The sequence below is a fragment of the Anomalospiza imberbis genome, chromosome 5, assembly GCF_031753505.1.
Source record: "Anomalospiza imberbis isolate Cuckoo-Finch-1a 21T00152 chromosome 5, ASM3175350v1, whole genome shotgun sequence".
In the NCBI taxonomy this organism is placed as follows: domain Eukaryota; kingdom Metazoa; phylum Chordata; class Aves; order Passeriformes; family Viduidae; genus Anomalospiza; species Anomalospiza imberbis.
Window position 1 is genome coordinate 32,456,507 of NC_089685.1, and position 13,874 is coordinate 32,470,380.

Here is a 13,874-nt window from a genome sequence, read left to right on the forward strand (position 1 = left end):
CTTGTTCTCTCCTGATTTGCCCAGTCACAGGAAGGGCAAAAGAGAAACTATTTCAGTCAGCACACATTATTTTCTGACATAATGTTACATTTTTAGCGACTCTTTTGTCTACAAAAACTAAACTTGTCAAAACTGTGCCCTTAAATATTGCAGCTAGAGGATATTTGCCATTGAAGCTCTATTTTTATATGAATTTAAAAGCTGCTCTCTCTAAAGTATTTATAACAACTGAAAAACATGTGTGTACCCCCCACAGTGAAACTTTTGAACAGTAATAATTTTCTGTAAATATCAATCACATATAATCTGGGTATGAGAGGTATCCATGAAAAAATTGACTCAACTCTATTATATTAATTCTTTTTATCTAGGTCATAAATGTGTATTCAACTGTGACAGTTTGACCATCCTTCAGATGTCCCTCACAGTAACTTCTGCCAAGTTTCAAGCAAATTTAACAGATAGAAAAGGATTCTCAAAATTGAGAGCTCGCTGCCTATCTGGCCAGCAGGCAACCCAGACAGAGAACCAGCACACGTGCACTCAGCAGCAGTAGAAGCAAAAGCTTCCCATTGTCCCTTGCAGAGGATGTGTGGAGGAAGGAAGAGGAAAAGACAGAGCAGAGGAGAGGGGAGGAAAAGAGCAACAGCAGAAAAGGATTTTTTTTTTTTTTTTTTTTTTTTTTCAAAATAATGTCAAAAGGGATACTGTTTAGGAGCTGGGACAATTGCTGTAGGGAAGGGAAACCGGAAGGTGTATGTATAGGAAACCTGGCTACACTGGTCCCATTGCACACAGAGCAAAGTAAACAATAGTTCCACTCTAGCTGTACCCGTCTGCTTTGTCACGTACACAGGCTGTCAGTGACAGATTGTCTGTCTCTTCCCCTTTGCCAAGGTGAGGAGGGGCAGGCAGAGTCTGTCAGTGCAGCTGTTTGGAGAGGAGGGACATTTGGGTGGGCAGACATTACAGAAGGGGGGAAAAGTGAGAGTAGGAGACAAATCTTGATCTTCTGCCTGGGTGTATAGCCATGCCTGTGCAGCAGGGAGTACCAACAGCTCTACAAGGCAGGCTATGCACAGCTTCCTCTTGACCAGCTCTGTACAACTAAACCCACCATCTTTGTACAACACATCTCTTCTAAGCAGCGTGAACAAACTCATAGGTGCACCTTATTTTTCCAAGACAGTATAGCTATACTTTAGAAGAACTCCTTCTTCCATTGGATGTATGAAGCAAGAGTGGAAGCTGGGGAAGTCTGCCTGTCGCTCATTTAGAGCACAACTAAAGTGTAGATGACACACCAGTTCAATATATTGGGTCTTCAAGCTGAGAGACAAAGGCACAAGTGGACATGGAGAAGAAGTGCAGTTTTTCAGCAGCCATCAAAGCAGTTACTTCAAAGCCATGCCTAGGAAAGATGAAAACATCAGCAGGATACAGAGGAGCAGGACTGTGGCATCACATGATGCATCATTTGTGCCTCGATCATCATGGGCTATACCCCACCACTGTGTTGTTATACCAGTTTTACATTCCTGTCGTAGTATTACTTGTGTTGTGACTGTCACTAGGGAAGACAAACCCTGATGAGAATACCTGTCAACAGGACAAAGTTCTGTTAAAAGATTTAGCTGCTCAATGCATGGGTTTTTGTTCAGCAGATCACCCAGTAGTTTAATTCTAGTTGCCTCATCACACCTTTTTAATTAATTCAGTGCCAAAAGGAAGCGGACATCTGTGTTTACCGAGAAATAATTGTTAGCATAAAAATATTTGTAAGCTAGATAAATACTGCTGCAAAGCTGAAGATTAACAAGCCTGGATCGCACACAAAAACTGTTCATTTTTGATTCCCAACCTGCAAGCTCTAACCCATTTTTTACCATGAATATGGCTTTCTGAGGTAATAGCACATTTTTCTAATGTAGGTTACAGACTTTACATTAAATGCACTCTCTCTTTGCACATACATTCATGTGTTTGTGCTCTGGACTGTTCCTGTTAAAAAGTATTATTTACGCTAGATATGAGAATAGGTGAAAATTTTTCAGTTTTCTTACTGAACTTCATGAGAGTCACTAATGGACAGGTGGTAGATAACAAAAATGCTTCTACTAAAGGGTCTGGAGTATTTTGGGGGTTTAATGTGATTGATTCATTGATTGAAAGCTGGATGCATCACTGCCAGCTGAATGTGGAGAGAGAGAAAGGGAGGTGTCGCATTTGCTGCTGTATTGATCAGACCCGTGGTACTTACATGGCTCCCTCTGTTAAGAGGTGGAAGAAGCAGATTCTGTAAATGCTAAGGGGTTTTTTTCATGTTGAAAATCTGATTGGTTTATGCTAAAATGCTGTACACATAGGTAAGACCAAGCTGCCTTCCCCACAGGAATTACTGGGTCATTGAAACATAATCCAGAGGTTACAATCAAAACCAAAAGGATTTATTTTACTTACTGTTGCTATAAAGTTAAACTGCAAGTGGCTCTCTCTGTGCCTACAAGGAAAAACCCATCCGTAGGGGCTGTGTCAGTAGTGCTAGAAATGTTCATTGCAATATAGAAAACAACAAGACTTTAAAAATTAAATTATATCCACAGAGGTAAAATGCAGTAGATTATGGGAAAAAAAGACTAGCACATATAAATGAGCATATAGATATTTCATAACTGCTTTATTTTAAGCATATAAATTGTTGTGGGTTTTTTCCCCTAAGTTTACGGGTGTTCATGTATTTCAGTTGATCACTGGAAAGGGAAGGAGGAAAGAAAAGAAGCTGCATTTTTCTGTGGTGTTTTCAGGCTTTTTTAGATATACAGAAAGTATCCTGATAAGGGTAACATAAGTTTTTCCTTTCTCCTCAGTCTGGAAATGAAATTTAATTTGTGAAGTTCAGAACATTTGTACTCAAGCTGAGACACAACAACAAAAACCTACCTGTAATTTTGCTGCAGACAAACCTTTACCTGAAAATGTCTCTGCAGTAAAGATTCAAAGGACGTTGTTCATGTGTTACTGAAGCAGCTGTTAGCATATTTCCTTTACCTTCAAATTGATGGAGATTTTTTATTCTTGTTGGAGTCATATGGTAAAGAGTGACTAGATCTGTTTGCAAAGGAAGTAAACATTTCCTGAGGAAGTTAGACAGATGGAGTTGTCCTAGGAAAACATACATAAAATTAATACCATACTCTCCATAGATATGTCATAAACTTAGAATAAAATTTTAGCTGGTATTTCTGCTGAAAACAAAACTTACAGACTGTACATTGTTGTTCCCAACACATAGTCATTTTCTTGCTCTTCAGTAGTGCATGCTGTGATCGACACTTTGCCAAATTCTGTTTTGTCAACACCTTGCAACAGTTCTTTGCTTTTGCTCTTCCCAGTCAGAGAACTGCTGTTCTGAGGACAGGACTTTGAAATTACAAAACCACTCTGTTCTCTGATGGGATGCAGAAGATAAAGAAATAGGGAGATAGCATCTTCCTGGGAGTTCAGGGACATACTTTATTCCCAACAGGCAGGGTACACCTGGGAAAACTGAGGAAGTATAGAGCAGAGCAACAGCAACTCCCCTAGAAAAAGTGCAGGGGATGGTGTCCCCTCGTCTCCTTAGCTCCTTATGCCCTGAGTCATAGAGGGCAGCCCAGGGCCAATTCAGTGCCATCACCTCTGTAGGGAGGTTAGGTCTACGTCTGACACTCCAATCTCAAAACTAGAACTAACACGTTTATTCTGCCCTTTCTGCTCTCCCAAGCAGCAGAAGTTTTTCCCACGGTTCTTCAGTTTGTCCTGATTTTTCCTTTCCATAGCATTTCCTGATTCACTAAAGATGATAGCTGGTGAGATCCTGTATGCTATCGAAAACTTCTTGGTATTTTAGCTAAATGCCCTCAAGTATGGACAGAGCAGTGCAATTACACTTCTCTCTGAGCTGTCAATTTTACTGTTAGACATTCAGTACCACACAGAATTTTAGTTACAGATCCCAAATTTAGCTTTCATTGCCTTAGCGTTTTGGAAATACCTATTTGTCATTCAGTAACCTTGATATTAAATGGCTTAACTTTCCAAAAAGCATTTATGTCTAGGAGTAACTGTCATGGTACTTTGGTTTTCACTATTAAAGCTTGACCTGTAACAAGGTGAATTGCTATTTAAGTGCAGTCTTAGTACTGTTTGCTGTAGGAAAGTTATCTCTGTGTATAAAGAAACGAAAACACCCCTTTCACAGTAAGAAAACCTGTCTGAACTCATTTTTTGTCCTCTTCACAAAATCTGTGTGAAGTCTACTGGGCGCTCCTCCCTGAGGAGGTGGGATTTGTTACCCAGGCAATCTGATGTATATGTCTCAAAAGTCACATCCATTATAGGTACATTAACATTTCATACAGCTGGTTCCAGTGGGACAACATCATTCAGACCTCTGAGAAAGTATGTGAGTCTTGCAGGTGGTAGAAGGTTACAATAAAAAGGATTCTCATTGCACACCACACTTAGATGACCATGATTCCACTGAGCAAGACAGAACTACTAGTTTAGTCCACTAATTTGTAAATAAAAAGACCTGTATACTCAATTGTGGGATACTGTATGGTCTGTTGAAGTTAGCAGAGAAACAGGAAATTACATAGCCAATCAGTGCAGGGGTTTGTCCATCAGACCAGTACTCATGAGCATTACCAGTTAACTGTGGAGAATGTCTAAGAAAAATATGTTCAGGAAATTTGGGATTTTATGATTTACTGTAAAATTTTTGTTTGGTCGACTTTTTTTTTTTTTTTTTCACAATTTAAAGTATTGCCTGTTAGTGAGCCTGGGAAGTTTCATTTCTGAATTCATGACGGACTCTACCATAACCCATAAACTAGCTGTATACTGAGAACAGAGTGTTCGTACAAATGTCTGCTCCTTTCCAATCCTTCCTGATTCCAGTATTTCCTTCTTACAGCAAATTCCACGAGCTGTGCACAAGAACTGTGTTCTTTTGTCAGTGTTACATTATTGTCATTTTATATTGCCATTTCATATTGCCCTCTTAAAGACGATGCAAGGTGAAGAAGTATGTTTGGATTTACCTCTTTTCATTTTCTGTGCCTTACAGTTGCTTTGTGGCATCTGCATTTTCTGTTAGGGAGAGACTGTAGGAATGACAGCAGAGTAGCATATCATAATATCACACCACCATTAGAGGTTTCAAAGTTTTCCAGAATGTTTCTTTCTGTGTCAACATTATAGTTTCTTTGCTTAAAAACATAAACCAAGAAACCCTTCAGCCCCACCCACCAGGGAATACTGGTGAGCGAGACATTCGTAGGGGCCTTGATGATTGTTATAAATTCTCATCAGGCTGAATGAAGACATTGGACACATATCATGGAACTCCTAGGTTTTTGTACAGCCACCATAACTTTGGCCACCAGCTCAATATTTACACTCAAAAGGTATTGGCTAACACACCCTTAAATTTCTTACAACAGATTTCCACAAGAGTGGAGGTGAACAAGCCCTTAATTTTGTACAGTACACTTCAGTAAGTTCTCAACTCCTGCAACACACAACCAAAGGTGCTGACTCACAAGTCACAGTACATTTGATATTCAAAGGTGCTGGCTCACAAGCTCTTCCTTCCCACAACAAACTTCAAAGCAGAGTATGGGGTAGAATATTATAGTTGTGCTTTGCCCATGCAAGGCGAGGGAAGAAAACAAAAAATAAACCTAGTGATTAGATCCCGCATTGTTGCTGCCGTGCCAATGGTCCAGAGCAGGGGCTGTGAGACAAAGAAAGCAAAAAAGAGAAAGAGAGGAAAAAGACTAAGAACAAAAACGATAATATGGTCCTCTACAGCCATCCAGTAGAGATACATTTTCAGGAAGGTATACTGTTATTGCTAGGTTCTTACTTGTATTTATATAATTGAAATAATTTCTGCCACCATACATTACTTTTGTCTTTGTAACAGTGAATTCCCCATATCACTGTATTCCATCTGTGTAAAATTTCTGAGTTAGTAACTTCTAAACACACTGCAGTTTGTCACTGACAGGAACGCTTAAAGTGACTGCAGAAGCAGCAAACCACAAGACAGTCTTCTGCAGGCTGGGCAAGTCATTAAAAAAATGAGCTGCAAACTGTAACCTCAATAAAGGTGCTATCATTATGTTTTCACACTGTAGAGCAAAGTTAATTTTAAAAAGACATTCCTGTGCAAAATGTTGTCATAAAGAGACAGTGTCTTTCATTACCAGCCTAGTTCTTCAGGGAGTTACAACCTCAGCAATTTTAATTTGCACCAGACAGAAAGTTGCTGTGCTAGTCATTAGCCCAGATGTTAATTTCCATCTAAATATTGCTCTAATTATGTAAAGAAATTAGTGATTTCAGGGACTCTTGAGTTACTGGAATCATCAGTGTATGTGATTTTTAGACCTGTATTTTGCAGTTTTTTCTTTATGTTTTGAGACTTTGATGACAAAATTTAATCTGTTATAGCTCAGGTGCTTTTGGTTTTATGCAGACAAAATAAGAGCTTGTAAAATCACAGCTTTTTGCTGGATGCCTGGGCACAGCTCTGGCCATAGCTGCAGGGCCCCTTTGCTGACATCAGTAGGTCTCCATCCCAGCACAGGTTATGGGATGGAACCCATTTCCAGCCTAAGGCTGCATTTACCAGCATTCTGACAGAGGATTAGCCAGGGCTGCTGTAGCCAGTGTTTGGCTTCAGAAACACCAGCCTCCCCTGCAGAAACCAGGGCAGCTTGGGATTTTGGAGCAGGCAGAGCTGCTTTAAGCAACTTGAAGCCACACAGGGACTGTCCCTGTGGTCTGGAGCCGTCATGTCTCACTCCAGAAGGGCATTAAGGAAGTGAATTAAAGCACAAGGCTTTGGTGCTGTATAAAACACTAGGTTTCAGTAGGTCTGCATGCTTGTCACATAAAATACAGAAATTCCATGGCCCAGTTAGCAGGGTATCCCTACTCATGCACAGGCTAATCTTGTCTTCTTTCCTTTGCCACTGCAGATGGTAAAAGCACTCATATTTACTTTTCCCTTTTTACACTGGTTCCTTGGGCCTTTGATTATTCATCTGAGTTTCTTTTTATTTTCAGAAGCCTTTATTGCCTGGCCTCCATCCCACTCTCTAGCCATGCAGGAGCCCTTCCAGCAAGAGGCAGAGGCCTCTCTTCCAAAGGCAGTTGTAACATTTGAGTATGCTGTTGTTTTCTGCAGCTCCTGAAGCAGCCCAGATGTTTCACACCAGGGACACTGATTATGTTTCTTTGTAAGAGGCCCATTGTAACCACTCCCTGAAGTCTGCCTTCCTTCAGCTGATCTCTGTCAGAATGAGCACTGAGAAAATGCAAAAAATGGTGCTGATGAAACCAAAATGAGCGATATGTAATCTGATATTTGTTGTTCTTCCCACCCAGAGTGCGAGCCCATAGAAGCTATTGCCAAGTTTGACTATGTTGGAAGATCTGCAAGAGAGCTCTCTTTCAAGAAGGGAGCTTCCCTTCTGCTCTATCACCGAGCATCTGAAGACTGGTGGGAAGGAAGGCACAATGGGATTGATGGCCTTGTCCCTCACCAGTACATAGTGGTGCAGGATATGTAAGCAGTGTCTGGTGTGATTGGGTTCTTGGTGGGGTGTAAAGTCTGCAGTGCTTAGCAGTATTTGCCAAATACTGGGGTCAGTGGTTTGAAGGATCAGATAGATTAAACATTTACCTTCTGTGCAGGATACCTGTCGTTACTGCCCTGAATTGAAAGCTCCATCAAAAACTACTACTAGGCTAAGCTACTTCTATGGATACGTTCCCAGTACATTAAGAGACAGATGCTGCGACACCTATTTTAATTTGACTATCTCTTTGTAGCAGTTGCTGACTTTTAACTTCAAAATAGCAAGAGCTGGGGAAATGCAGCCCTGGACTCTTGTTTTGCAGTATTAGGCACGTGCTTTGCCAAGGATGACAAAGGTCTTTACAGAAAGGTTACATACACTCAAAGTGTAAAGAGCTCAGTAAACAGAGGGATTATAAACAATTTTGGGAGATGTGCAAGGGCTACAGTGCATTTATAACATGCCTGCTTTTCTTAAGGGGATTAAAATCTGAGACTGCCAAGGTGCTCTCACTCACTGACTTCTCATCTCACTGCCTGTGTTCTGTTCAGGGATGATACTTTCTCAGACACACTGAGCCAAAAAGCAGACAGTGAGGCCAGCAGTGGACCCATAACTGAGGACAAGTCATCATCAAAGGATATGAACTCTCCTACTGACCGTCACTCAGATGTGTATTTAGGAAGGTAAGCTTCCGCATAACATGTTTTCAGTAGTCCCGCTCACAGCTCAGCTAACACAGTAATTACTCCTCCACATGCTTATGCTGGGTCACTACAGTTTGTTCCGCTTCTCCACTGGTGCAGGCAAAGAAAGAGATCGGAACCTCCACCTCCCCTAAGACGCCCAGGCAGGAGCAGTGATGGCCACTGCCCAGTACACCCACCTCACCCTCTCTCCAACTCGGCCATGGAGCTGGGCTCCCCCAACCTGGCAACTCACTGCAGTCCCAGAGTCCTCCTTCAGAATCGCAACCTCAACGCCGACAGCCCTGAACGGCGGCGCAGGCCTGGCCACGGCAGCCTCACTAACATCAGCAGGCATGATTCGCTGAAGAAGATTGATAGCCCTCCCATTAGAAGGTCTACATCTTCTGGTCAGTACACAGGTTTCAATGACCATAAACCATTGGACCCAGAGTCAATAGCTCAGGTTTGTATCTTTTTTGTTTATGGCACTGTCTGATATTCTGAGCAGTAAATCCCATTGAATAGCACAGCACAGAGCACATGCAGTGGTGGGAAGGTGTGTGCAGGGGAACATCCTACTTGGCTTTCCAGAGTGTGTGTGAAAGAAGGTGCATTAAGCAATCTTGAATAGAAGAAGCACAAAGGGGAGTAAACATTGCAGAAGCAATACAAAGAAATTATTTCCCATTACACTGTAATGAAATTGCCTCTGCCATACAGAACACTAGGACAGTATTACAGTAGCTACATAGATCCCTGTGCTCTGTTGAAGGCTGGTCTATTCTGACTTGCATGTAATTAGTGTTCAATTATGCCTCAGTATTGTGGTAAGCAGAAAAGTGCTCTGACTGGCTAATAGTGACCATTGCCATTCAAAGCAGAGATTTACAGTCCAAGGTCTTGTGGACTTTATAGTTTTCATACAGTTCATACCGTGTGTTGATTTGATGTGTGTAGTAGAACCTGATGTGCAGGATGTTGCAGCTGCATAAATTGTGGGCCATCTTACACCTATGTGAATATTCACCAGTCTCATTCCTGGCAGTGAAGAGAATGGAGTAGTGAGCACCCTGATCATCAAATTGGTCTGTTGTACTGAGCTGGTAACAGCTCTTGAGTAAATAGATACCTCTGTCTTCAGAACTCACGTTTTATCTAGGTAGGGTAATGTGATTTCTAGGAGGACCCTGAGGGTGCTCTATGATTGCAAACACACTTAACAATAATGCTGGCACTCATATTTTAAAATTTAATGTACTGATAATGCTTGCTTTCAAACTCCACTTCCAGTGAGGAATAGAAGGGACTGACATGCTTAGGTCAGAATCCATGTATTAGGGTTAGAAAGTGCAAGTGTTTTTACTGTTCTATTTTCTTCTAAGCTATTAATTTACTTTCCTGGAACAGCGCTGTTTGGCTTAAGAGATCTCTTTTTTATGCCTAGACTAGAACCCAAACTTCGATTAAACTATGTGAAAGTCAGTGTGAGCAGGCAGGGAGCACAAGATATTTTAAGCTTAGTTGTATCTCAATACCACTGAGAAGTAGTAAACTAGTATCTTGGTGCATTCTTTTAGCCTTCAGGCCTGAAATTGTGAAGAAAATAGTTTTTCTTAGGTATGCATACTGACCAATATCTTACAGATTTTTTCTCTTTAAGATTTAACTTGGTGAAACAAGAGAAGAGAACAGCTGATAGGCACACAAACTTATTTCCTTAGAAAACTAGGTTTTGTAACCCATGTGAGGGAATACAGACCCTGATCACTGAGGCTTTAGATGAGCGGAGCAGTTTGCTAAGAGTGAGCAAATGAACTAAAATCTTTTGAGTTGTCAGTACCCAAGAGATGACACAAATCTTCACCACTAAAACATTGCTAAGCAAACATCAGTTGTCTTGACAATCACTTCATAAATGGCTTGCAGATTTTGGTGTAACACCTTTTTTTGATTCTCTCATATGAACAAGGTTAAATGTTTTTAATGTCCACCCAAAGCTGCCATGTTGTCAATCGTAATGTCTTTCAAATAAATCTGGTGGAAATTGATTTTAGCACTATCATAACTGTTAGAGGATAGTTGGTGAATTAATTAATGCGTTTTCTTACCCCTCTGGCATTCAATAGCGACGTGAATTACATGCTGCTCTCTCTTGTGCTGTGAACCAGGACATTGAGGAGACAATGAACACAGCACTGAACGAGCTCCGTGAGCTGGAGCGGCAGAGCTCGGCCAAACATGCCCCTGATGTTGTGTTGGACACCTTGGAGCAAAAGAAGAGCACCCCCACCCCTGCCACCTCGACAGAGTCGCTGAGCCCTCTCCACAGCGTTGTTTTAAGGAGCTCTGAGCCTCAGATCCGCCGTAGCACTAGTTCTTCCAGTGACACCATGAGTACCTTCAAGCCCATGGTGGCCCCTAGAATGGGAGTGCAGCTGAAACCTCCTGCTCTTAGGCCAAAACCTATTGTTCTTCCAAAAACAAATCCTAGCGTAGGGCCTTCTCCTCCTTCCCAGGGTCCAGCTGACAAATCTTGCACAATGTAGGCAGCTCAGCCACCCAGAGCGCCTAGCTGGGGTGTGCTAGGGAAAGAAATGGATTAACAATAGAAGTCAGGGCTCTGTAACATCATTTGTTCATGTTTGTAACTGGAGAGGCTTTGTTTTTCAGTGTTTTTGAATGTATTGTCTGAAAGTAGCTACATTAACATGGGCATTTGTATTTTGTATGGTTTCGATTAAACTTAAAACTGGACAATTGTGCATAGTTTTAAAAAACAAACACAGACTTACTTGAAAACTTGATGCTGCACCATTTGTAATAAAACCAACACAGATCACAAACAGCTTGCCACGTTGTACCATACTTCACAGTCTTACTGTAGCTATATAATAACAGATCCTGCACAAAACTAAGGGGTGGGAGGGGTTTCAGGGGACATGGAGCCTCTCATTTCTGGGTCACCAAACCAAATCTCAAGCAGGTTAGTAAGAACTGAAATTAAGCGTGTGAGGATTACGTGTCTGTGTGGAATGTCTAAGTCATCTCAGGCCACATTTCTTATTTAAGACACAAGAAAAAAAATCACCAAACCCTCACAAACTCATAATGGGCACCAAGTTTTAGCTTACTTGTTGGCAGTCTCACTAGAGGCAAGCGCTGGATGGAGCTGGAGATCACATTGCTCTCACTGATACAAAGCAGCATTCCAGGACACAGCTAAAGCACATCTCCAGGATAGTATCTAGAAACTCCTTTTGCTGCCCTCTGTAACAGTGTACCTTCTCCCATGAAGTTAGACCTTCATTCCCTGATATCACAATTTTTACAAAAGCTGTATTTGTTTGAAGTCCACAGAAGCCAGGCTCTGGGGAGTGCGTGAACCTGTTGGTCTGTTAGGGAGCATGAGGGGCTGTTGAAGGGATCAACTACGCAGTAATTCAGAAAAGTATCCCATTGACTTTATTGCTCAGTGTCCAATTAAGGACATGATTTGGGTTGCAATAGTCCGAGTCTCAAGCTGACCCAGCCGTGCTGACTGCCTTGCACAGCGCAAAAGCTCAGTTGTGCTGACAGCAGCAAGACTGGGACTCTGAAGAGGGACTACCCCCTGCCAGTGGTGCAGGGGTCACTCACAGGACAGGCAGCTGAGATTCTACTGCCTAGATTGAAGCTGACTAAAGTTTTCCATAACCCTTCTCCCCTCCACTTCCCCTTTTTTTCAATGACAGAAATCAGTACCTTTCTTATGTCTGTGCGAGTGGCGACTGTGAACTTTGCTTAGTGCTCTATTGTTAAACTTCGTTAGGCATGAGCTAAACCTACAGCTGTTTTGCACATTGCAACAGTAAGCCATAATACTATTTCTATGAACATATTTTCAAACAGCCAATCCATAAAGGAAGTTTCAATGAACTAAATGGGGGAAAAAAATCACTTGTGGTTCACCTACAGAAGTACAACTGGCTGTAATTAAGATCTGGTTTTCCACATATTCTGTAAGATCTCACTTTTGGAAAGCTTGAAATTGCACAACTCAGTATACATAACAATTGAGTTTGGGAGGAGAAGAGTAGCAACAAAGTTTGATAGAAAAAATTGCTGAGGTGACAGGACTAATTTCCTGTTGTTATTAAGGAGCAATTTATTCCTGTTCTGGTTTACATCTTCTAGACAGGTGATGCAATGTGAAGCTCCAGGTGTGAGAAGTACCCCAAGAACTGCCTCTGAGCCCCAAACTATTACTGATACTTGCAAACACTTTTCAATCCAGTCAGAGACTTCACACACATCTAGGTTAGAGGCAAAGTCTTAATCCACCACAGTGGGCTGTGCAACACAGGTCAGCAAACCTCCATCCTTGTCAACTGTACTGCCTGGCCCTAATGCCAGGGCCAGAGCCTAAGCCAGGCCAGCCCAGCTGCAGACCAGTGCTGGTCTGATCACTTGTTTGGGACCAGAGGTATTTTCAAGTAGTTTCCCAGTTTTACTGGACTCAGTGGAACAAAACTGGAATTTCAGCTTTCATTTACATACAGTTTTTGTCTAGCATTTTTAAATTAACCCACCTGGCACAATTGAGATGGATACCTGTATCTTTAAATTGCATAGGGAATTTTGTATGTTTAAATAACTGTACTGGACTCCATAATGCTTTTATTAGAAATTGTTTAGCAAAAGAAAATATTAGAAACAGTGCATTTAGTGAATGCATCCACTTAGTGCATTCACACAGTTAATGTGTAGTTTGATGGTTATTATAGATACTTTAAAGCATAGTAAGTGGATATGTAACAGGAAAGACTGCTACATCTACAGGCGTACTAAAGGGTAACTCCTGCACACCTAATCCAATCAGTATTGTCCTTTACTGTCAAGTTTGATGAATTGCAGTACTGGTAGCTTCCTGCTTGTTGACTGTTACCTACTTGTGTCAATGTACATCTGTAGTATGTACATGTGAAAGTGCCTTTAAATTTTAGAGGAGCTTTAGCTTTGCTCTTGTACTGTTGCATTTCCATTGCATCCTTTCCTGTTTCGTGTATGGCTGCATTGCCATTGCATTCCTTCCACTCTTGAAGATCAAATAAAAACATTGAAAATCCACAGTTATGGAAGAGAAATGTACTGTTAATCTGTTGTGACAATGCACTTTTATGTATAGTACTGTACATTTTTGGCATGTACCATTACAAGCTTCAGTATACATTCAAGTTTGTTCCTCATAGTGTATCTTTATAATAAAGAAGATAGTTCTGTCTATGTGTGTAGTTTTGCTGGGGAAACCACCGTATCTTCCAACATGGATTGACAATCTACTTCCCACATAAGGGAGCATCCAGCACACCAGCATCCCCCAGCTACCCACACCCCACACTGCATCAAGAGCTATCACCCTCTCGGCCTGAAGAAGCACTTGTTCCTGGAAAGTTCCTTGCCTAACTTAAAAGACCCTTGTATCTGAAGACCCCTCACAAAAAGCCACCAACTTCACATGGTTCTGCCTGAGAACCCATCAAGAGTAGTCAGTCGTGCTCACAGTGGCTGAGGA

At 41.5% G+C, this 13,874-nt stretch overlaps 1 protein-coding gene across 2 annotated transcripts in view; it reads left to right on the plus strand.

Annotated features, from left to right (window-relative positions):
* SRGAP1 (SLIT-ROBO Rho GTPase activating protein 1) overlaps nt 1-13,583 on the plus strand; it is a 139,667-nt gene extending 126,084 nt beyond the window's left edge. For both annotated transcript variants that reach the window (XM_068190102.1, XM_068190103.1), the window contains exons 19-22: nt 7,441-7,621; nt 8,186-8,320; nt 8,441-8,786; nt 10,492-13,583. In XM_068190102.1, coding sequence (XP_068046203.1) covers nt 7,441-7,621; nt 8,186-8,320; nt 8,441-8,786; nt 10,492-10,869 — 1,040 coding nt within the window. In that variant the 3' untranslated portion in view covers nt 10,870-13,583. The remainder of the gene's footprint in view (nt 1-7,440; nt 7,622-8,185; nt 8,321-8,440; nt 8,787-10,491) is intronic.
* The last annotated feature ends 291 nt before the right edge of the window (nt 13,584-13,874 follow it).